Source organism: Micromesistius poutassou (genome assembly GCF_964030765.1).
Source record: "Micromesistius poutassou genome assembly, chromosome: 9".
NCBI classification, from domain to species: domain Eukaryota; kingdom Metazoa; phylum Chordata; class Actinopteri; order Gadiformes; family Gadidae; genus Micromesistius; species Micromesistius poutassou.
Window position 1 is genome coordinate 9442018 of NC_140279.1, and position 23360 is coordinate 9465377.

Here is a 23360-nt window from a genome sequence, read left to right on the forward strand (position 1 = left end):
CGGCATTTCTCGGTGGCACGCCCCCTTTTGGTCGTTCCCCCTCGGAATTCTGACAGTATACCGAGCTCAGTGATGACCTCTCAACAAAAATGGCTGCACCCGTGAAGAGATTTATTTTCTTTGTATTTGTACCACGTTGGTCATTTTAATGTACATTTTAAATGCTCTTACACACTTGATTACATTGCTACTTTATTCCGGTCACCATTGTATGCATTGCACGGTCTTGCTGTGCGTGCAATACAATGAAAAGTTGTGTTGTCCGTTTTCGAGCTGGTTTGCTAAAGAGGCTAATGTAGCTAACAATAACAATGACTAGCATATGACATGACACGATCACAAAGACGAACGGGAGTGCTACGAGACATGAAAGGCTCGGAAGGCTGCTGTCCGAGGTATCTGGAACACACCATCATCACCATGGGAACCATTCAGTAAAATCCCGCCTCGAATACTCTTCATAGTGAATCAATGTTTGAATAAAAGCTAAATGTTGAAAAGGAGAACAAATATAATATACATATCTTGTATGTATATATATATATATATATATATATATATATCAACGTAAGTGTTTGTGTGTCATCTCATCTCGCACTGTCGTCGCTGCGATAGATACCCGAGCCGGAAGTGTTGGAGTGACGCAGCGCCAGATTTCCGGTTTCCACATGTAAACAACACCTCGCCTGGTCTCCTCTTCTCTTCCTCAACATGTCCATGGAGGATCCGTTTTTCGTGGTCAAAGGGTAAGAAAGCTCTACTGCGGACATGTCGTCTAGGACAGGAAGTCGTTTTAATACAATCTGACCCGCGGCGCCGCTAGCCCCGAAGCTAAGCTAACAAGCTACATGCTACAGAACAATGAGGATTAAATGACGAGTCGGTTTCCGGGTTGGTCTGAGCCAATCAGCACTAAGCGTGACATCAGATAATTGATTAATTGATTACAATGCTTAACATAATATACAGATATGATTTATGACTGCGTAATCCCCTCTTATAACGGGGTGAGGAGCTTGACAGCTGTTGTGACAGTTGGAGGGGGGTGACAGCGTGTTGTGACAGGGTGAGGGTGACAGTGTGTTGTGACGGGGTGAGGGTGACCGTGTGTTGTGACGGGGTGAGGGTGACAGGGTGTTGTGACGGGGTGAGGGTGACAGTGTGTTGTGACGGGGCGAGGGTGACAGGGTTATAGGGTGTTGTGAGGGTGACAGGGGGACCATCGTCTTGTGACGGGGGAGGGTGACAGGGTGACGGTGTGTTATGACGGGGTGACAGGGTGACATGTGTTGTGACGGGGTGAGGGTGACAGGGTGAGGGTGTGTTGTGACGGGGTGAGGGTGACAGTATGTTGTGACGGTTTTAGGGAGGTGCAGAAGGCGGTGCTCTCGGCCCAGGGGCTCCACCAGCGATGGGGCGAGCTGCAGCGGGCGCCAGGGGGCGGGGCTTCCCGGGAGGAGGTGGAGTGGACGACCAACGAGCTGAGGAACAGCCTGAGGTCCATCGAGTGGGACCTGGAGGACCTCGACGAGACCATCGATATCCTCACAACACACACACACACACATATGATGGTGAAGTGGTGATGGTGAAGTGGTGGTGGTGAATGGTTGATGGTGAAGTGGTGAATGGGTGATGGTGAAGTGGTGATGGTGAAGGGGTGATGGTGAAGTGGTAAATGGTTCACTCTGCTGGAGGGTTTCTTAACGAGGTCACGTATCGTTGAGTCCAACCCGAAGAAGTTCAACCTGGACGCGCCGGAGCTGGCCAAGAGGAAGGCCTTCATCACCTCCACCCGGCAGGAGGTCCAGGTGAGATCGGCCTCAGGGGTCAGGAGGTAGAACAGACATCAGGGGTCAGGAGGTAGACCCCACCAGCCTCAGGGGTCAGGAGGTAGACCCCACCAGCCTCAGGGGTCAGGAGGTAGAACAGACCTCAGGGGTCAGGAGGTAGAGGTCCCTCCTAGAGGTGTCTCACATAGACCTGACTTTAGTGAGCATTGCATACATGCATCATACTGTCTGTGTAGAGCTGACAGCCGTTCATTCAAGATTTGTTAGCTAGGCTAGCTGATAGGCTGTTAGCTAGGCTAGCTGACAGGCTCCCTTTGTCTCCAGGAGATGAAGGAGCAGATGTCCAGTCCGGCCACCATGTCCATCCCCGACAAGATCAACAGACAGGTCTGTAACATTGGGATTATACTGGTTACACTGGGGTTATACTGAGATGATACTGGTTACACTAAGGTTATACTGAGATGATACTGGTTACACTGGGATTATACTGGTTACACTGGGGTTAAACTGAGATGATACTGGTTACACTAAAGTTATACTGAGATTATACTGGTTACACTGGGGTAACACTGGGGTAATACTGAGATTATACTGGTTACACTTGTATTATATTGGTTACACTGGGATTATACTGGTTACACTGGGGTTATTCTGGGATTACACTGTTACACTGGGATTATACTAAGATTATACTGGTTACACAGAGGTAACACTGGGGTAATACTGAGATTATACTGGTTACACTGGGATTATACTGGTAACACTGGGATTATACTGGGGTTATACCTACCTAGGGTACCTAGGGTAGGTTTCGAGCTGGATCGCCCAGGCCAAGATATCGAGTATCTCCACCGCCACCGTTCTCGTAGATAGCAGTTATTGACTCTTGCTACCAGCCCACTCCAACAGAGAATTTCCATTTGCCCCAGTGTAGCCAGGGGTAGGAGGAGTGTCGGGAAAAGAATGGAGAAAGCTATCAAGTGCTGCCTTGTACAGTGCAGAAGCTGTAGATGAGAAAGAATGGAATCTCATGGTGTTGATGCTGCCGAGAGGTCGGATACATGTAACACTCCATCTGAGAATGTTGGAAGACGATGTTGACATTGTTCGGGATCACTCCACTTATACTGGTAAAACTGGAATTACACTGGGGTTATACTGGTTACCCTGGGATTATACTGGTAACACTGTGGTAATACTGGTTCCACTGGGGTTATACTGGTAACACTGGGATTATACTGGTTACACTGGGATTATACTGGTAACACTGGGGTTATACTGGTAACACTGGGATTATACTGGTAACACTGGGATTATACTGGTAACACTGGGGTTATACTGGTAACACTGGGATTATACTGGTAACACTGTGGTAATACTGGTTCCACTGGGATTATACAGGTTCCACTGGGATTTTAGTGGTTCCACTGGGGTAACACTGGGGTTATACTGGTCTGAGGTGAGAGGTCAGAGGTTGCTGTGTTCCAGGGGCCCAGCGGGGGGGCGGGGGCGGACCGCTACACCAGACTGGACCAGCAGCTGCAGACTGCCAACAGCCTGTTCATAGAGGAGCAGCACACACAGCAGCAGGTACACACACACACACACACACACACACACACACACACACACACACACACACACACACACACACACTATATAAAAAATACACACACATAGAAACACATATTTGTTGTTTGGATTTTTATATAAATTGTGTGTGTGTGTGTGTGTGTGTGTGTGTGTAGCTGATGTCGGAGCAGCAGGACCAGCAGCTGGAGCTGGTCTCAGGGACCATCGGGGTCCTGAAGAACATGTCAGAGCGGATCGGTCTGGAGCTGGACGAGCAGGCAGTGTAGGGCTCACCCTCTCACCTGCTCACCTCTTACCCTCTCACCCCTCATCGCTCACCCTCTCACTCACTCATCCCTCACCTCTCACCCTTTCACCACTCACCTCTCACTCACTCACCTTTCACCTCTCACCTGCTCACCTCTCACCTCTCACTCACTCACCTCTCAGCCACTCACTTACTCATTGTGTATTTTTAGCGAGCTGAGGTGTGTTGTGTTGTTGTGCGCAGTGAGCTAAGTTTTGTTGTTATGTTGTGTTGTGTTGTAGCAGCAAGCTAAGGTGTGTTGTGTTGTGTTGTTGTGCGCAGTGAGCTAAGGTGTGTTGTGTTGTAGGGTGTGTTGTGTTCTGTGGCAGTGAGCTAAGGTGTGTTGTGTTGTGTGCAGTGAGCTGAGTTGTGTTGTGTTGTTGTGTTGTGGCAGCATGCTGGAGGACTTCTCCCAGGAGGTGGACAACACGCACTCCAAGCTGGACAACGTGATGAAGAAGCTGGCCAAGGTCTCCCACATGACCAGCGGTACGGCAGCTCAGTACTGCACGAGTATATAATAATAAGTAATACTACCATAGTATTATAGTAGTATTACTGTACACATACAGTAAGTAATACTACCATAGTATTATAGTAGTATTACAGTAGTATATAACAATAAGTAATGCTACCATAGTATTATAGTGGTATTACTGTACACATACAATCAGTAGTAGTATTACTAGTAGTATTACTGTACACATACAGTAGTATTACATACACATACAATAAATAATATTATGGTAGTATTAGTTACTGTATGTGTACGGTAATACTACTATGGTAGTATTACTAACTACAGTAATACTACTAAAATACTGTGGTAGTATTAGTTACTGTATGTGTACAGTGATACTACACTACTACGGTAGTATTACTATGTGCACAGTAATATTATGATAATACTATGGTAGTATTAGTTACTGTGTGTGTACAGTAATACTACACTACTACGGTAGTATTACTATGTGCACAGTAATATGATAATACTATGGTAGTATTAGTTACTGTGTGTGTACAGTAATACTACTGTATGTTTACAGTAATACTATTATACTACGGTAGTATTACTATGTGCACAATAATATTACTATACTACTACGGTAGTATTAGTTACTGTATGTGTGCAGTAATACTACTATAATACTACGGTAGTATTAGTTACTGTATGTGTACTGTAATACTATGGTAGTATTAGTAACTGTATGTGTACAGTAATGTTACTGTAATACTATGGTAGTATTCCTTAATGTATGTAAAGTAATACTACAATAATAATATGTAGTATTAGTTACTGTATGTGTACAGTAATACTACTGTAATACCATGGTAGTATTAGTTACTGTATGTGTACAGTAATACTACTATAATACTATGGTAGTATTAGTTACTGTATGTGTACATTAATTCTACTATACTACTATGGTAGTATTCCTTACTGTATGTGTACAGTAATGCTACTATAATACTATGGTAGTATTCCTTAATGTATGTACAGTAATACTATGGTAGTATTAGTTACTGTATGTGTACAGTAATACTCTATGGTAGTATTCCTTACTGTATGTGTACAGTAATGTTCCTATAATATAGGGGTGGGAAAAATAATCGATTCTTCGATGCATCGCGATTCTCTCTAGAACGATTCCTTACTGTATGTACAGTAATACTACAATAATACTATGGTAGTATTACTTACTGTATGCATCTCATTCTAATGATATTTCTGATATTCTGTTTAGTGTGTGTGTGTGTGTGTGTGTGTGTGTGTTGTGTTTATATGTTGTGTGTTAACGTGTTGTGTGTGTGTTGCAGACCGGCGCCAGTGGTGTGCGATCGGGGTCCTGCTCCTCATCCTCCTGGTGGTCCTGATGCTGTTCTTCATCCTCTGATCCTCATCTTCATCACAAGACCTGGACCCATTAGAGACCTGGACCCACTAGAGACCTGGACCCACTAGAGACCTAGACCCACTAGAGACCTGGACCCACTAGAGACCTGGACCCACTAGAAACCTGGACCCACTAGAGACCTAGACCCACTAGAGACCTGGACCCACTAGAGACCTAGACCCACTAGAGACCTGGACCTACCAGAGACAACTAGAGACCCGGATCCACTAGAGACCTGGTCCTGGTCCTCAGCAGAGACCTGGTCCTTGTCTGGTCTAGTCTGTACTGGTCTCTACTGGTCCGGTCCAGACTCTACTAGACTCTCTTGGTCTGTTGTGACTGCTGATTTTAGACTTACTAGACTCGACTTGTCTATCCTTGTTTCTCTGTCTCTCCTGTTCACTACTGTCTCTCCTGGTGTCTCTCCTTGTTTCTCTGTCTCTCCTGTTCACTACTGTCTCTCCTGGTGTCTCTCCTGTTCACTACGGTCTCTCCTGGTGTCTCTCCTGGTCAGTACTGTCCCTCCTGGGGGCTCTCCTGTTCACTACTGTTCACTGCTGTCTCTCCTGGTCACTACGGTCTCTCCTGGTCAAGTTATTCCAATCCACTGGTTGATGTTTTATTGTTTTAATGTCTCCTCTTCTGTCTGCACTGACGTCACCACGGTAACGGACTGGTGACACTGGGACGAATGAGGAGAGAGAGGACCTCCCCAGGACTCCCACACCTCTCCTCCCCTCTCCCCCCCTCTTTGTTTGTTGTGAGTTTGAAGTTTACTGATGAAAGGGGGGAGAGGCGTGAAACCACGACTGAAGAGGATGGATCATTATGGACCCCCTCCCCCCCTGGACCACCTCCCCCCCTGGTCCCCATACCTGTAGTCCCTGTCCAGGTGGTATTTGGTACCTGTAGTACCTGTAGTCCCTGTCCAGGTGGTATCGGGTACCTGTACACTCCTGGACACTACTACTAATATGAGCCCCTGGGACCAGTAGCCCCTGGTTGGTGCGGTTGTGTTCTCTGGTACTGTAGTGTTGTGTTCTACGTTGTATTTGTCTGAGTTGTTTTGATGCTGGTAAGACACTAGGTGTTCACTGTATTCTGGTACAGGAGGGTTGGCCCAGGGTACCTGACCCACCTGCTTGTGGTCGTACGTCTCTGCGATGGTTTGATCGGTGTAAATATGAACGAGGGATCTGCTGACCTGTATGTCTGTCTGATAGCCTGCTTGACCTATGAACTCTGACCGTCTCAGTCTGCATGGATCAGATATGGAAATCATTTCAATAAAAGCTGAAACATGTCAGTTCACTGTGGGTGTGGTCTCCATTGGTGTGGGAGGGGCTTTCTGAAGGGGGTGGGGCCACTGAAACCTCAGGCGTCATGATGCATGAATCAGTCCTGTATTAAAATACAGAATGAGGAATCACTCAGGGAGACAAACAATACAGCAAGGGGTTCAAATGATAAACACACAACACGCCTGTAGTCCACATGGTGAGGGGGGGACCCCAGAGGTAGTCCCCAGAGTTCTGGTAGACCAGCTGATGGCCTCGTGATCAGGATGAAGACGCCTCAGTCTGCTGGTTTATTTAGTTTCCCTGCCGGTGCGAAGCGCCCCCTGGTCGTGGCCAGAGCCACGACCTAGCGGGGGTCCAGTGTAGCAGTGTCCCGATGTCCCGGACGTCCCCCACCAGCCGGGTGGGGCCGGATCAGGGGACCCAAAGCTCTGTTTCCAAAGTCCCAATGATGACCGTGTGGCCCTCCGCCCATTCCTCTGGTGTCCAGAACCCGGCTGGAGGTGATGATGATGATGGTGGAGGTGAGGGGGAGGGGCTAGTGTGGTGTGGGCAGGTGGTGCTGCAGCACCTGTATGGACGCAGAGGGATTGTGGGTAGGAGGTGGGTCACGGCGTCCAGACGGATCTCATCTCCGGCTCTCAGGAGGCCAGCGAACAACCTCTCCACATCGCTGTCCATCGCCTCTACACACACACCTGGTCACAAGACACCTGGTCACAAGTCACACCTGGTCACAAGTCACACCTGGTCACAGGAGGCCCCTGCTGTGGGCCCCCACATCCTCCACCCTCAGGGCCCTCTGGAGGCCCCTGCTGGAACACACAACACACATGGTGGTGTTAGGGTGGTGTTGGTGTTTGGGGGGTGGTGGAGAGAGGTGGTGCTGTTAAGGAAGTTGTGTTGTTAGACTGTTGATTGTGTGAGGCAGGAGGTGGTGTTTGGGTGGAGGTGGTCTTGCGGGGGGAGGTGGGGTTAGGGTGGAGGTGGTCTTGGGGGGGAGGTGGTGTTGGGGGAGGTGGTGTTAGGGTCCTTGTGGGATTAGGGTGGAGGTGGTGTTGGGGGGAGGTGGTGTTAGGGTGCTGATGGGGTTAGGGTGGAGGTGGGGTTAGTGTGGAGGTGGGATTGGGGGGAGGTGGGGTTAGGGTGCTGATGGGGTTAGGGTGGAGGTGGGGTTAGTGTGGAGGTGGGGTTGGGGGGAGGTGGGGTTAGGGTGGAGGTGGTGTTAGAGGGAGTTGGTGTTAAGGTGGAGGTGGGGTTAAGGTGGAGGTGGTTACCATGGCACTAAACCAGCTGGGCTGTAGGAGGCAGAGCGGTTGCTCTTCTTCAGGCCTGAAGTCAGACTCTGGATTGATGAGGACCTCCGGAGCTGGGCCAGGGGCACCCCCTAGTGGAGGATAACACTAGTGACCCCTAGTGGAGCACAACACTAGTGACCCCTAGTGGAGCACAACACTAGTGACCCCTAGTGGAGCACAACACTAGTGACCCCTAGTGGAGGACAACACTAGTGACCCCTAGTGGAGGACAACACTAGTGACCCCTAGTGGAGGACAACACTAGTGACCCCTAGTGGAGCACAACACTAGTGACCCCTAGTGTGAAGCATGTATATATAATTAAGCAATAGATCACGACAGGCTGTGGTATGTTCTCATTATACCACAGTTAAGGGGCGTGGTCTGACGGCGACCCCCTTAACTGTGGTATAATGAGAACATTTCACTGACTGAAGTGATCTATTGCTTTTATAAAACGGTTACGTAAGTATGGTGAAATGAAAGTCATAGACACCCTCAATTTTGAAAAAGCGAGAAAGTCGGAAAAGCTTCTTTTTTTTTTAACAAATACAAAAAAGTAGTCCCTCCTGACTGCCTGCAAAGTGTACGGCGGTTGCTATGCAACACACTGTAGCGTCCTTCAGAGAGAAGGCTAGGCTAGAGACGGTAGCTTGGTTCGCCGGCAATTTAGCCTACTATTGAGTTCACTCACTGTGTGCCTATTGCTTTACCACATTTCCACCCTCTCCAGCAATCAACATATTTAGGCGCGGAGTGATACTGAACGCTGTAAACTGAACGGGCATCATAGCTGTGTGTATACGCTCAATATACAACAGTTGGGAACCAATCAGGTCGCTTGATTTAAGCCACCCATTTTATAATCTATAATATACAGTATTTATATACTGTAGTAATATCAACTATATTATACGTTATATAAACTTTATTTACCAGGCTGAAGTTCTGCAGGGAGCCAGTCCTGGGGGGTCTAGGGGAGACCTGGGGGGTCTGGACCTGGGGTGTCAGGGGGGTCTGGGGGCCCTGGGAGCTGAGGCGGTCCAGACTCCAGGACCTCCGACCTCGCAGCCCACCTCCTGGTCCTCGTAGACCAGAGAAGATCTGACCAAGAGAGAGGCGGGACCGCCCCCTCTGGTCACTTAGCCCCGCCTCCTGGCTGTCTTGCCCCAGCTCCCTAGAGATCACAGATAATGGTTTAACCCTACGTCCCCCCTACCTCCAGATAATGGTTTGACCCTAGGACATCAGTACCCCTTAACATATTCTGCCTGTTACCCTTAAGAACCACCCTTAGTACATTATATCAGTTACCCTTACGTACCATCCTTAGTACATTATAACTGTTCACCTTAAGTACCACCCTTAGTATATTCTATCAGTTACCCTTAAGTACCACCCTTAATACATTTTGTTCACCTGGTAAAGGAGTACTGAGTAAGGTTATGATATGAGTGTATTAGAGGATGACTATATAAGAGGATGAGTGTATTAGAGGATGAGTGTATAAGAGAATGAATGTATTAGAGGATGAATGTATGAGAGGATGAATGTATTAGATGATGAGTGTATGAGAGGATGAGCGTATTAGAGGATGAGTATATAAGGCCCCGTCCACACGGGCGAAAAAGATCCATTTTCCTTTGATGCGTTTCAGGAATATCTCCGTAAAGACAGACTCGTTACATATTCAAGGCCACTGTGTGGCGCTGGTTCTCCACAAAAAAACAAAAAAAAGTGGAGCACATCAAACCTGCGCACATCAAGCCCATGCGCTGTATATAAACATACAGTCGAGGAGGAGAAAGCACGCCTTTCCGCCGGATCCGTCTGGACGGTCGGCCCAAATGCACAAGACTTATGCGGTTTCACCAAAAAATCGGCTCTGTGTGGACGGGGCCTAAGAGGATGAGTGTATTAGGGGATGAGTATATGAGAGGATGAGTGTATTAGGGGATGAGTATATGAGAGGATGAGTACATTAGAGGATGAGTTTATGTTCAAGGGGAGTTGTGAGTTTAAGGGGCAGCAACTCACTGGGCGGGACTGAAGCTGTCGTTTTTCTGTCCCTCCACTTTCATTGGAGCTCTCACCTGTCCGTCAACAGAAGCTGCTGTAAAACACATTGATATACATTTTATCTGACTTATCAATATACTTAAATCTGTCATATATATATTAGTGCTGTCAGTTAAACGCGTTATTAATGGCGTTAACGCAAACCCATTTTAACGGCGTAATTTTTTTTATCGCGAGATGAACGTTTATTTTATTTATTTATTATTATTATTATTATTATTATTATTATTATTATTATTATTTTTACCCTTTTATTGATGGACAATGTCACATTGTCTGAGAGATTATTTGCTCCAAGTGTGAATGACTGCTCCAAGTGAGAATGTTAGTGTGAAATTGAACACTACAGTATATGGCAATGTTATGGCAATATATATATATATCCAAACCATCAGTATTTTGCGTCCATCAGTGTCATTAGATAAATTCTTTGAGAAACATAATTTAATGTGGAGTTTAATTTACATCGTTGAGAGCTACATGGTTAGCTTTGTTAGTAAAAATGTAAACCGGGTGTAAACCGGATGTATCTGCCGTGAGTTTGGACATGTCAATAACAACAAATATTGATGATAACATTTGCGTGCTTTAGCAGACCTGCTGTCTTGGGGCTCTCTGACTCCTCCCCTCCCCCAGGACAGGATCGGCTGCAGCCTCTCAAACCGTGACTCCTCTGCGGTCTGGCTGGGGGGGAGGGCCAATAAGACGGGGGCAGGGCTAGAGTAGAGAGGGGGTATGGATTGGTTGGCAGCTCCAGTGTCCGGTCAGCAGTGAAAGGGATGGCTGCCTGGACATCACCTGGTGGCGGAGGAGCCAGGGGGCGGTTGGCTCTAGGCAGTCCCTGATTGGTCCAGCTCCCTGCCCCCCCAGCCAATGGCGCTGCCCGCTCAGAGCCGATGTAAGTCTCCTTGATGCACTCTGAGCGCACGACCGTAAGAGCAGCGAATCCTGACCAGGGTGGCCTCTTCCTCCCACTAGGGCCTACTTCCTGTCTACTAGCGGCTACATCCTGTCTGCTAGGGGCTACTTCCTGTCTGCTAGCAGCTACTTCCTTCCCGCTGGAGAGGACTTCCTGTCTGAGTAGGTAGGAGGTCAGGCCTGGTTTGGACAGCAGCGGGCTCCGCCCCCGACCTCCGACCGTGGGCCTCAGGGCCACCAGCCTCATGTAGCGAAGCCCCGCCTCCCGATGCTCCGCCTCCCGGAGCCCCGCCTCCCGGAGCTCCGCCTCCCGATGCTCCGCCTCCCGCTCTGTGTAGCGATGCTCCGCCTCCCGCTCCGTCTCATCCTCAAAGCGAACGTGCGTGGGGGCGTGTCCTGGCCGTCGGGGGGCGGAGCCTGAGTCACTGCTCGTCGAGTCACTGAGGGACTCACTGCGGAGAACACAACACCAGCGTTAACACCACCACCTCCACCTCCACCTCCACCCCCTGAGGAGACGAGTGGATCGGAGAGGGTCTTACGATGGGTGTAGGCCTGGTGGGAGTGGTCTTGGTGGGCGGGGCCTGGGTGGGCGTGGCCGTGTTGTCAGGAGAGTGTGGTCGGCTTTGAGTGGCGAGCGGCGAGACCTCCCCCGAGCTCTCTCCTCATGGGTGGCCTCCACCTCCTCCTCCACCTCCCGCCTGCACACACACACTACATCTATAGATATACAGCACCTCCTCCAGACAAACACACACACACTACATCTATAGATATACACCACCTCCTCCAGACACACACACACACACACACACACACACTACAGATATACACCACCTCCTCCACACACACAAACACTACGTCTATATACACCACCTCCTCCACACACACAAACACTACGTCTATATACACCACCTCCTCCACACACACACACACACACACTACATCTATAGATATACACCACCTCCTCTTCACGCACGCACGCACGCACGCACGCACGCACGCATGCACACACACTACATCTATAGATATACACCACCTTCTCTTCAAACACACATCACTATATACTGTAGTACTGCACCTGTGTTCCTCGGCAGGGAAAGAAACTCCAGAATCCCATTCAGTGAAGAAGCCTGCAGACAGACAGACAGACAGACAGAAAGGCAGACAGACAGACAGACAGAAGGGCAGACAGATAGACAGAAAGACAGACAGACAGACATAGAGACAGACAGAAGGACAGACAGAAAGGCAGACAGACAGACAGACAGTCATATAAGTCATGTTGGTGATTTCTGTTGCAGGGGCGCTCTCTCTCTCACACTCTCTCTCGCGCTCTCTCTCTCGCTCTCTCTCTCTACCTGTCCCAGGTCTTCTTGGGGGGGCATGGTCCAGCATCAGTCTGATGAGGTGTCGGTTCTGCTCCACCCTGTCGTCCAGAGGGAGGGGGGGCCGGCCCACCCCCCCCCTCCAGCTCCGGGCCCCTCCCCCCTCCAGCGGCCCCTGGGGGTCCTGATGAGGGGGGTGGGGGCTAGGGCCTGGACACTGTCCCACAAGCCCCACTCTTCATGGTAACAGGGTCAGCAGCCCCCCCGCCTGCAGCAACACAATATGAATATACTGTGATACATGTATCAATAACTCCATCTGTATCAATACAGGTATCTGTATGTATCAATACCTTCATCTGTATCCTTACATCTATCTGTATGTATCAATACATGTATATTTATGTAACTGTATGTATTGATCCATGTATCTGTATGTATTGATACATGTATCTGTATGTATTGATTCATGTAACTGTATGTATGGATACATGTATATGTATATATTGATACATGTATCTGTATGCATACAGTGTGCGAAATACCCTTCAATATTTGGGGGGGTCCCCATCTCCAGATTGTTGCGCAATATCGATCTAAATTTTTCTCATGCAGTAGGCCTATAGCATACTTAGCAGACGTCAAGGCGCAAAGTCAAAGTACTTTGTGGGCGGTTCTATGGCGCTGTTGCTATTATGACGGCGAGATAAATGAGCTTTGCGCTTTTGGCGCAAATCTAAAATGGGTTGGGCTGAAACCCGTAGGTGTGTTTTGGGCGTAACATGCAGTAAACCAATAAGACTGGCATCTCCCATCCCCTTTAAGAGCCAGCGCATTTTGACTTGACGAGTTGATTTTTGACAGCGCGTTTGCAGTCTCCGCTGAGACAGATGCATGACCACATGAATTTCAAACTTCAAATGGCTCAGTTTATTGCCAAATAATAGGCATAATTAACACATGGAATAGCGTTTTCTTCTCCAACTTCAGAAACACTGATTCGTCATGTAAATTGCGGCAGACAACTTAAAACATGCGGACGCGGTCCTCGATGGCCGCAACTGTGGGTCTATTTAATGATATGCGGCAATACATTAACAAACATTGTTTGTTACCAGTATTTATACATTATCGTTGTCGACTTGTGTTCATAATATGCATGTGTCCCCGCCCCTGTTAATATACATCGCCATGGACTGCATTATGCGTTACGTGTTTAATTTGCGTGTGTTTAGACAGATGGGCGCGCACACACACGCGCACACCAAGCATCACCCGCATTCATTCATTATTTTAAACACTCACTCGTGGTAAAACTATGTTTTCTCACGATCAAATACTCATCAATCCTAAAAGTAATGGGCTTGTACACGATGTCTGGGTCAAGAACATATGTGTTTGCTGTACGGTGTTTGCAGATGCATTGATTTAAAAGTACAACTTACCGCTGTATCAGCTGTTCTTTCCCAAATCATTTAACCAATCATTTACCCTAAAACTAGATTTTGTTTTGGAAGCCTGGAATATACTTTGCTCGAATGTATTATTGTTATTATTATTATTATTATTATTATTATTATTATTATTATTATTATTTTAACGCATGGCATAGCCTACTATACTTCATTCATGTTCATTCATGCAGCCCTATGGAAAAAAATGTTTCTTTGACATCATAATATTTAAATCAGGTTAATAGTTTGCATGTTTGTGCTGTGTCAGGCATGCAAACTGGTTTGGGGTGAAAAAGGTGAGAATGATGCGTGAGCCGAGGAAAAGAGTTATACTCCTGGCAGTTAAATTTAAAAAAATAAATAAAAATAAATAAAATAAAAAGAAATTATATATATATATATATATATATATATATATATATATATATATATATATATATATAAAATATATATATAATTATATATATATTTTTAAAAAAATATATATATAATAATAATAATAATAAAATAATAAAAATAAATTATAAAGAAAAATTATACTAAAAATAAAAATAAAAAATAAAAAAATATAATAATAATAATAAAAAAAAATAGACCTGCGCAGCCATGTTTTTTTTTGACCTGCGCGCATATATATTTTTTTACCTGCGCACACTTTTTTTTTTTTGGACCTGCACGCATATTTTTTTTTGGACCTGCGTGCATATTTTCTTTTGGACCTGCGCCGCATGTTTTTTTTTTACCTGCGCATGTTTTTTTTTGGACATGCGCGCAGGTCCAAAAAAAAACATGCGCGCAGGTCCAAAGAAAACATGCGCGCAGGTAAAAAAAAACATGCGTGCGGGTCAATTTTTTTAAATTTATAATTTTTTAAAATAATATTTTTAATATATATATTTTTAAATATATATTTTTTAATATATATTTTTTAATAATTTTTTTTATATATATTTTTTTCCTCATCTTCAATCATTGGGACTGCGAATCCTGTGTGTACAATGCATTTTGCTCTGGCGTGCTCCTTGGTCTCATGTTGGGATGCACTAGCTTTATTTGCACTCAATGGCCCATCCTTGTCGGAGGCCTTCCCCAGCAAACATTTTCTCGACCTGCGTCGAAGCGAACAAGTCCAGTCGACGTCGAGTCACGACGTGACTTCATTTCGGCATGAAAACATAATCATCAGAGGAATGGTGATTTCAAGGAAGACTTATTTTAGAGTGGTGTAACCGAATAAACACTCCCAGCAAACATTTATGCATTCAACAAGTCTAAAATACGCCGGGTCACAACGTGACTTTATTTCGACCATTTGCCGACATGAAAACATATATGCCGCTACGGAAATGGTGATTTCGAGGAAAGCTTGTTTGACCGTTGTGTAACTGAATAAACACTGTTTATATCGCTATTTAACTTAACAACGATGTAACTTTGTAACATTAGTGTGAACGGTAATGTTTACACATTAATAGTATTATTGAAAAGTGTTATTATTCCAAACGCAATATGCTATCATGTATATGGCCAATATAGGTGCTAAAATGTTTTATTCCAGCATTTACTCAAGTTCCATTAAGGAACTATTTTTCCTTGCGCACCAACACGTAATCCCTCCAACGCATGCGCAGGTGATATCAGTTCGCCGTCAAGTTCGGCACTCAGCAGGATGCGGGAGTTGCAGGTGAGTTTCGAAAAGACACTGCAATTTAAAATGCAACTGTAATTGTAGAGACATTACCCTTTTGTTATTTGCATGCCTAACTGTTGAATTTGAGGCTACATGGCGTATTCTCATGGATTGCGGGTTTTCGTATTTGTAACGTTACATACGAACTGGGAGCGGGAAGCTAGCAGGCTAACGTTAGCTTAGCCCTGATACGGGACGCTGCTACTTCCCAGCTGGGGAGCAGCAGCGTCCCGTTTCAGGGCTAACGGTATCTGTGTGTTATTGAAAATAAAACACGGGTGGCAAAGCCCTTTCCCCGTGCATTAGTCCTGTGAACTGTTGGTCAATTTTAGGACCCATTCTTCTCATTATTGATAGCGAGAGGGGTGATAGCTTCCGATGTAGCTAAGCTAAATGGACTTGATCTAGCCACCAGGTAGCCCTTGAGGCTGGGGCGCTGGATGGTGAGACTGTCTTCGTCCACTGAGCCAAACACTTGGTGTATTTTGGCCAGTCAAACTTCTCACTCTCACCAAACCTTGTACTGGTGTTTTCTTTCCAGCTGCTGTGACGAGATGGAATCCCGAGGCCACAGATACAGTAATCGAACCAGCCATGAGTTTACACCTGAAACATGCACCTGCAAGGACTGGGGGGATGGGATTTTGGTCCCAATAAGTTTTCATTTTGTTGTTTAAAGAAGATGTAGGCCTACTTGGGTATAAATAAAATGTTTTTGATGCAGTGCACTTTATACCCTGAAATCTGTCTTTTGTTGAAGATTAATAGGACATGTATTCATGCTTGATTGATAAGAGTATGCATAATTAAACAAAATATTATAGATGTAGCCAAATATTGCCGTCCTTTTGATATGACCAAATGCTCTATAGGCTACATTTGGTTCTATCTATACATCATGTCGGCAAAGGGTCGAAATAAAGTCACGTTGCGACTCGACGTCTATTGGACTTGTTGACCACACGGTTTGAGGTAAATATGTTTACAACAGATTGAGAAATGTTTAATTATCTACATGCAGCACAAGAACTGCGTGTTATAGGTTCAGTGGGTAGCTATACTGAAAACCGTAAATTGGGGCACACTACAAGGTAACTGAAATGTAGCTTAATACTATTTTTTTCATAATAAAGTGGGTATTTAGTGTATTGGCTTAAAAGTAAATTTCATGTAGGTTGAAATGTCGTCTATACAACGTCGAGACGACGTGGATTGATGTCGTCTATGAGACGTCGGAACGACGTCGGTCAAAAGACCGACGTCAGAAAAACTTTCATATCAGCCCCTCAAATCGACGTCGTTTCGACCTCCATGACCAACGTCGATTAGACGTATAATTGACGTCGAAATGTTTGCTGGGTCTGTAGGCCTACCTGTGAGGTAGAATGGAGGGGGGTCCGATTTTTCTGTCGCTCATCCACTCCCGTCTCTCACTCGAACATACGCGCACACACAGCTCCAAGTTGTCTCTATACTATATTTCTGTTCCTTTCTCCCGTCATAAGAACATTACTGTATGTAACCGTCCGTGGCTATCTGTTGCGTGGCTTTCCCACTAAGATAGCTTTCTCATGTCACAGAAACCACAGTGAATCCTGTGTTTCTGTGCCCCGCTGTGGTGTCGACAGCACAGAGCTCCGGTACCGTTACAGGACAGCGGTGGTTTCTTTCAGCTTGTATTGTAGCCTATTCCAATTTTAGCGAAAACACATAACATTAGCTTGAAAGAAAAGAACTGTTTAAGTATGCTTATCTTTGCGTGAATTTCAGGATGACTCGTCTGCCAATGACTTCAAGTTGGTTGTGTTTTAACCGGTGATTGTTGCGCCAAACTGTTTACAAAGGGACACTTGCTTGCGACGCAGCAAGCGCCTGCTAGTTGACCTGCCGGGCGGGACGATCAGTACTTCCCCACATAAAGAGCTTGGTTCTGATTGGATCGCTTCCCCAATCGTCCCGCTTACATTTTCGTCTTGTTTGTATTCGTTAACGAAAGTGTCAAAAGATTTCGTCGTAGTTTTTGTCATCCTAAATTGATTTTTATTTAGTTATCGTCGGCGTTAACTCGTTAGTTAAAAACGGCGAATTTCGCCGAAAGGTGACTAGTTTGCATGCCTGTGTGTATAGCCTACGTGTAAGCGTATGATGTAGTTCCGACCTGCCATGGCACGTCAAAATAGCAACAACAACTGCGCTATCCGCTATAGACCAGTGCCCTGGAGGCCTACTACGAACCTCGATTAGTGGGTTAGCGAGGTATGAGGTAAGAATAGTGCATAATGTGGGGTACTATGAACATACCAATGTATTGTTTTTAAAATCAAGAACATTGAAATTTAGAGATCTAGTGGACTGCAAAACTGCACAATTTTTGTATAAAGCAAAGCACAATCTACTTCCAGGAAAAATCCAAAAAATGTTTGGGGAAAGAGAGGGAGGGTACAACCTAAGAGGGAGAGGGAAGTTAAAGCAACCTTTTGCTCGTACCACGTTGAAAAGTATGTGCATATCTGTCTGTGGAGTGAAACTTTGGAACAGCTTACCAGAAGATATTAAAGATAGTAAAAATGTTGCCCATTTAAAAACAATGTTTAAAATCAATATTTTTGAAAAGTACAGAAGTGAAAAAGTAGAGAGCAACAAAGGGAAATAATTAACTTCATTTTGCAACAAACATGAAGTTTTCTTGTTTGTTTGATTCGGACTGTTTTTTAGTTATAGGATTGATATGGGATGTGTAATGTAAACTAGGAAATTTAGACCTGTTTTGTTTTTTGAGTTGTGAAGGTTTGTGGATATAGGATGGTCGGTGGGGGACGTACTGTGTAGGTATATGTATGTATGTGTGTGGGGTGTATGTATATGCGACATTCCGATCAGACTGCTTATGGTTTTTTATAATGAAATGAGAAATGAGGGTGCGGCAGCTATAAGCTTTGCTTCAGCCGCAACCCTTTTCGACCAGCTGTATAGTATTTGTTACTACCTTGAATTTGTTTGTTGAAATTTTGATGCTGTGATCGAAATAAACACTCATTCATTCATTCATTCATTCATTCATTCATTCATGTTGCGCTCAAAGCCTGGGTTAGCTGGGACACGAAAGTCGATCTCTTTTATGATGACTTAAGCAGGTTTTCAGCTAAAATAAGCGCAGCTTCCTCGCCCCTCCGTTGACAATGACGTCACCATTTGTGGGTTTCCCCGTATACCTCGGAGCCCGTATCTGTATAGGGGTCTCTCCGGAGATAGAGGGTATTTTGGGACAGATCCGATCCCTTGGCATTGCCTGAGAATATAGAGATACAGGTTCTCATCAGCGGGTATTCGCTACTTTATCGTCCTTGTTGGACCTTATGTAGACAATACTTGCTGTTGCGCAGGTAATCTCCGTGGTAGAGTGGAGGTAGCGCGTCGGTCTTGAATTTCTGCGTGCGGGGTTCGTCTCCCAAGTGATGCGCATTTGTGTGAAGCTTAGAAAGTCATATGGAATTCTGATTTACTGAAGGTTATGGAATTATATTTCGAACTTGAATCCATGTTCTCACGACCGTGCTGGCACCACAAGTATGGGGGTAAAAGGCATGATGGACCGGCGAGATTTGAACGCTGGTGTTCGGGTCTTTTAATAATACACTACGCCACGTACCGCCGCTACCTCACAGCGGTCGAAAACACACGCAATACATTTCTTACATAGGGTGTATTTAAAGTGAATTTCCTCAATTATAGAACAAGGCAGGTTTGACGTTGCTCATGCATTTTGAAATCAGCATCACTCTTTGGGATTAATGGCGAACAATTCATCATTTGGCATAGTTATTTTATAGACTAAATGCAGAATCCTTTCACTTATACGAATTTACACGATCGCATTTACACTCATTTTTTGCCAGCACCCTCCCTAGCCAGTATGTGCAATTGTGTTGCCCCTATCTGTTATCAGATTTTTGACAATTATGACAATCTGTTCTTCTTGAGTGAAATAGACTGCTCTTGCTCTATCCATTTTGTAAAGGTGAGTAAAATGACGCGATAAACGCCCCTTTCACGTGAACGCGCGTTGAACCTAAAGCGGAAAACCTGGCTCGAGTAATCGAATCCTAAGTGAGTGTCGTAGTACCATTTAACTCTGATCGCCGACACGCCTCACCAAGTGTAGTGGTGCCTGGTTGCAGCGGGGGAAAATCAGCTTTGCGCCGGGTGCAAACTAGCAACGACACGTGCGTCGGTGTAGAGATAGGGCCCTTCTTCTGTTTGGCGCACATGGCTAATTTGCATACGCGCACAGGACTGGTTGGCTCCGCTTGGCAAAAAATAGAACATATTTGTGAATAAATGTTTACAATTCTGAATACTGGACATGGTGAGCTCACACACACACACACACACACACACACACACACACACATATATATATATATATATATATAGCTCAAACATATATATATATATATATATATATATTTTTTTTTTTTTACGAAATTTGAGACCCCCTTCAAATTTTGCTTTTGAGCCTTTCAGGGGGTCTCATGGGTTAATCGGGGGGGCCCAGCCCCCCCGTATTTCGCACACTGTATGCATACATACAGATACAAGTGTACATGTATCTGTATCCATACATACAGATACATGTATGGATACATGTATCTGTATTATTGATACATGTTGTATCTGTATTATTGATACACGTATCTGTATGTATATAACCTGATACCCTGCCAGCCACAGCCCCCACATCAAATTCCTTTCAGAGTTTCAGTGAAAATACTGAAAGTACCTCAGAGGAGTAGAGTACTAACAATGCAGTAGAACATAAAAACATAAGAACACAAAATCATAGGACACAGTACTATTGTACCAGGTGCTACAGTACAGACCACTAAAGTAAACAGTACAACAGTACTACAGTACTAAAGTAAACAGTACTACAGTACAGAGTGCTACAGTAAACAGTACTACAGTAGAGAACTACAGTAAACAGTACTACAGTACAGAGTGCTACAGTACTACAGTACAGAGAACTACAGTCAAGAGTACTACAGTACACAGTACAAAGTACTACAGTAAACAGTACTACAGTAAACTACTCCAGTAAGGTACCGCGTTCCTACCTGGGTCTGCTGAGCTGGTCCGTCATCCGTCTGACCGGTTCACTCTCTGACCAGCTAACCAGTAGTTAACCAGTCTGTCTCTCCCTCCCTCTCTCTGTCTGTCTCTCTCTCTCTCTGTCTCTCTCTCTGTGTCTCTGTCTGTCTGTCTCTCTCTCTGTCTGTCTGTCTCTCACTCTCTCCGTCTCTCTCTCTCGCTCTCTCTCTCTCTCTCCTCTCTCTCTCTCTGCTGTGTCAGCATGCTGCTCCTCTGTTAGTAATGAGAGATACGAGGCTGACGTCAGATCACATAATCTGCTATGGAATCATCAGATTAGGCCGACCAATCCCAAAGCATTCTAGGAAACAGAGGGCCCCTAATACCCCCTCTCCCCTCCTCCCCCACCCCCCTTCCATGTCTCCCAGTTAAAGCCAGTTTCAACCAGCCCCCCCCCCCCACCGTCCGGCGGTTTGACGTGCTCCGGGGGGACGGGGGCAGCCAGTACTGGACTGGGGGCTGCGGTCAGGTTCTGAGGAGTGCAGCCTTGGACCCGGGGGACGCCTGGAGGCGCCCGCTGAGGGGAGGGTCCTGGTACGGCTCTGCTCCGTCCCCCCTCTGGGTGGGGGGTTAGCTCTGGGCGGGGGGTTCCTTTGGGAGGGGGTTCCCTCTGGGTGGGGGGGTCCTCTGGGCGGGGGGTTCCCTCTGGGCGGGGGGTTCCTTTGGGCGGGGGGTTCCCTTGTCCCAGCTCCACACCTGCCGTCAACTCCATCATCATCCACTCTAACCGCGTTCTCTTATCCTCAGATGGCTGCTCCAACCTCAGTGGTGGAGAACCCTAACCCAACCTCAATGGTAAATAACCCTAACCCTAACTAACCCAACCTCAGTGGTAGAGAACCCTAATCCAACCTCAGTGGTAGAGAACCCTAACCATAACCCAACCTCAGTGGTAAAGAACCCTAACCCTAACTAACCCAACCTCAGTGGTGGAGAACCCTAACTCTCTCTCTCTTCTGAATACTTTCTGTTCCTTGTTTCCTCCTGTCCTTAATTTTCGTGTTCTCCAGGACCCCCAACCCCCCCCCCCCCCCGTGTGCTCCACTACGTCCCCCCCGTGCTCCTCTACCTGCTGGAGGTACAGATTTATAGTGTGGGGGTGTGGCGCCACCTGGTGGCCGCAGCTGGAGGTACAGGTTTATAGTGTGGGGGTGTGGTTTATAGTGCATTTCAGATCAGGTGGGCTGCGTTCCAAATCGCGTCCTTCCTTTTTTTTAACTTGTTCTACGTACTGCAGGGCCACCGACCCCCCCCTCCAGGTCAGAGGTCAGTGGGCGAAGGAAGGAGACAGGAAGCAGTTTGTGCTTATCTCAGACTTTAATAAAACACCGAGCAGAGCTTCAGCAGACCATGGAGGAAACAGACAGACAGACAGAGACAGACAGGTAGCTGTCTGTCTCACAGCTAGACACACAGACTCAATCTTTCCCCCTGAGGTCAGAGGTTATTCTGTTACACACATGACACGCTACACGACATCATCAGGAGAGAGAGAGAGAGAGAGAGAGAGAGGATATTGCTATCAATATTAACAATAAAAAGTGAAAACATAAATATTGGCAACATGAGTCGTTTTCCAGTGACTGATCATTGTCATCCCTATGGTAACGGCTGAACCCAGTGACTGATCATTGCCGTCCCCATGGTAACGGCTAAAGCCTTGTGGACGCATTGTGCATTAAGTCTTATTAATCAATAATGTAGAGATGGGCGTTCATCGGTAGATCTCCATGGAGACGCCTGGATGGCATAGTAACGCATGCAGCTGGAAACTGCTGCTACCTGGCTAATTGCTAAGAGCTAACAGGCAGCACTTAAGAGTCGACTAGCAGTGCCCATACACTAAGCTAAAGGCAAAAAAAAACATGACGCAAAGCTAAAGCCTGCATCCAGCTAGCTAGCTATGCAGCATAGCAAGCTGCAGGCTACGCTAGCTTGCTAAGAAGTGCAGTAAGCTCCGTGTTATGATAGCTAGCTAGGCAGTGTAGCTGTCTCCGGGCTATTCTAGCTAGCAGGCTACGCTAGCTAGCTAGGTAAGATAGCAGGTCACGGGCTTGCCTCTGTGTGTGTGTGTGTGTGTGTGTGCTAGGACAGGACCTGCAGGGTCACTGTCCCGCTCTGTCTCTTTAGGAGAGCGACTGCCTGCTCGTGCGTCACTCGCTCTAAACTCTCCCCGTTCACACTCAGGATCTGATCGCCCCGACGCAGCCGGCCGTCCGAGGCAGCCGCCCCCTGAGAGAGAGAGAGAGAGAGAGAGAGAGAGAGAGAGACTAAATAATTGGATTTTTTTTGGAAATTGAATTTGTTGTGATGAAACATGGTGAGGGCAGTGGTTGCTATGGTGGAGGTACTGGTTGCTATTGTGGAGGTACTGGTTACTATGGCGAGGGCAGTGGTTGCTATGGTGAAGGTAGTGGATGCTACGGCGAGGCCAGTGGTTGCTATGGCGAGGCCAGTGGTTGCTATGGTGAAGGTAGTGGTTGCTATGGCGAGGGCAGTGGTTGCTATGGTGAAGGTACTGGTTGCCAGGGTGAAGGTACTGGTTGCTAAGGCGAGGCCAGTGGTTGCTATGGCAAG

General features: G+C 46.3%; 3 protein-coding genes across 6 annotated transcripts in view; 1 reads left to right on the plus strand and 2 right to left on the minus strand.

Annotated features, from left to right (window-relative positions):
- The first annotated feature begins 619 nt into the window (after window positions 1-619).
- Window positions 620-6812, plus strand: stx6 (syntaxin 6). Its single transcript, XM_084472445.1, has 8 exons — window positions 620-746; window positions 1367-1539; window positions 1717-1811; window positions 2118-2180; window positions 3285-3386; window positions 3545-3651; window positions 4070-4164; window positions 5494-6812. The coding sequence occupies exons 1-8, from the start codon at window positions 712-714 to the stop codon at window positions 5568-5570; spliced, it is 747 nt and encodes a 248-aa protein (XP_084328571.1). The 5' UTR covers window positions 620-711; the 3' UTR covers window positions 5571-6812.
- A 295-nt stretch (window positions 6813-7107) lies between these two features.
- On the minus strand, window positions 7108-12699 carry kiaa1614 (KIAA1614 ortholog). The gene is made up of 8 exons (XM_084473163.1): window positions 12525-12699; window positions 12245-12296; window positions 11706-11864; window positions 10843-11615; window positions 10204-10279; window positions 9103-9343; window positions 8146-8255; window positions 7108-7683 (listed from the first exon to the last, which is right to left on the minus strand). Exons 1-8 carry the CDS (start codon window positions 12559-12561, stop codon window positions 7620-7622), a joined length of 1512 nt encoding a protein of 503 aa, XP_084329289.1. The 5' UTR covers window positions 12562-12699; the 3' UTR covers window positions 7108-7619.
- patj (PATJ crumbs cell polarity complex component) overlaps window positions 12651-23360 on the minus strand; it is a 50910-nt gene continuing 40200 nt past the window's right edge. For 2 of the 4 annotated variants that reach the window (XM_084473155.1, XM_084473158.1), the window contains exon 46: window positions 22082-23015. In XM_084473155.1, the coding sequence (XP_084329281.1) occupies window positions 22869-23015 (147 nt within the window). In that variant the 3' untranslated portion in view covers window positions 22082-22868. Of the gene's footprint in view, window positions 12760-22081; window positions 23016-23360 lie in introns of those variants that run through there. The other 2 variants (XM_084473162.1, XR_014637017.1) reach the window with 2 other exon arrangements.

Excerpts from the sequence above, each read along its gene's own strand:
- stx6 (XM_084472445.1), top strand. The coding sequence starts at position 712 with ATGTCCATGGAGGATCCGTTTTTCGTGGTCAAAGG. Across the intron at positions 747-1,366 it reads CCGTTTTTCGTGGTCAAAGG|GGAGGTGCAGAAGGCGGTGC; the intron begins GTAAGAAAGCTC and ends TGACGGTTTTAG. Across the intron at positions 2,181-3,284 it reads CCGACAAGATCAACAGACAG|GGGCCCAGCGGGGGGGCGGG; the intron begins GTCTGTAACATT and ends GCTGTGTTCCAG.
- kiaa1614 (XM_084473163.1), bottom strand. The coding sequence starts at position 12,561 with ATGCTGGACCATGCCCCCCCAAGAAGACCTGGGACAG. Across the intron at positions 11,865-12,244 it reads TTCCCTGCCGAGGAACACAG|GCGGGAGGTGGAGGAGGAGG; the intron begins GTGCAGTACTAC and ends GTGTGTGTGCAG. Across the intron at positions 11,616-11,705 it reads CCACCAGGCCTACACCCATC|TGAGTCCCTCAGTGACTCGA; the intron begins GTAAGACCCTCT and ends TGTTCTCCGCAG.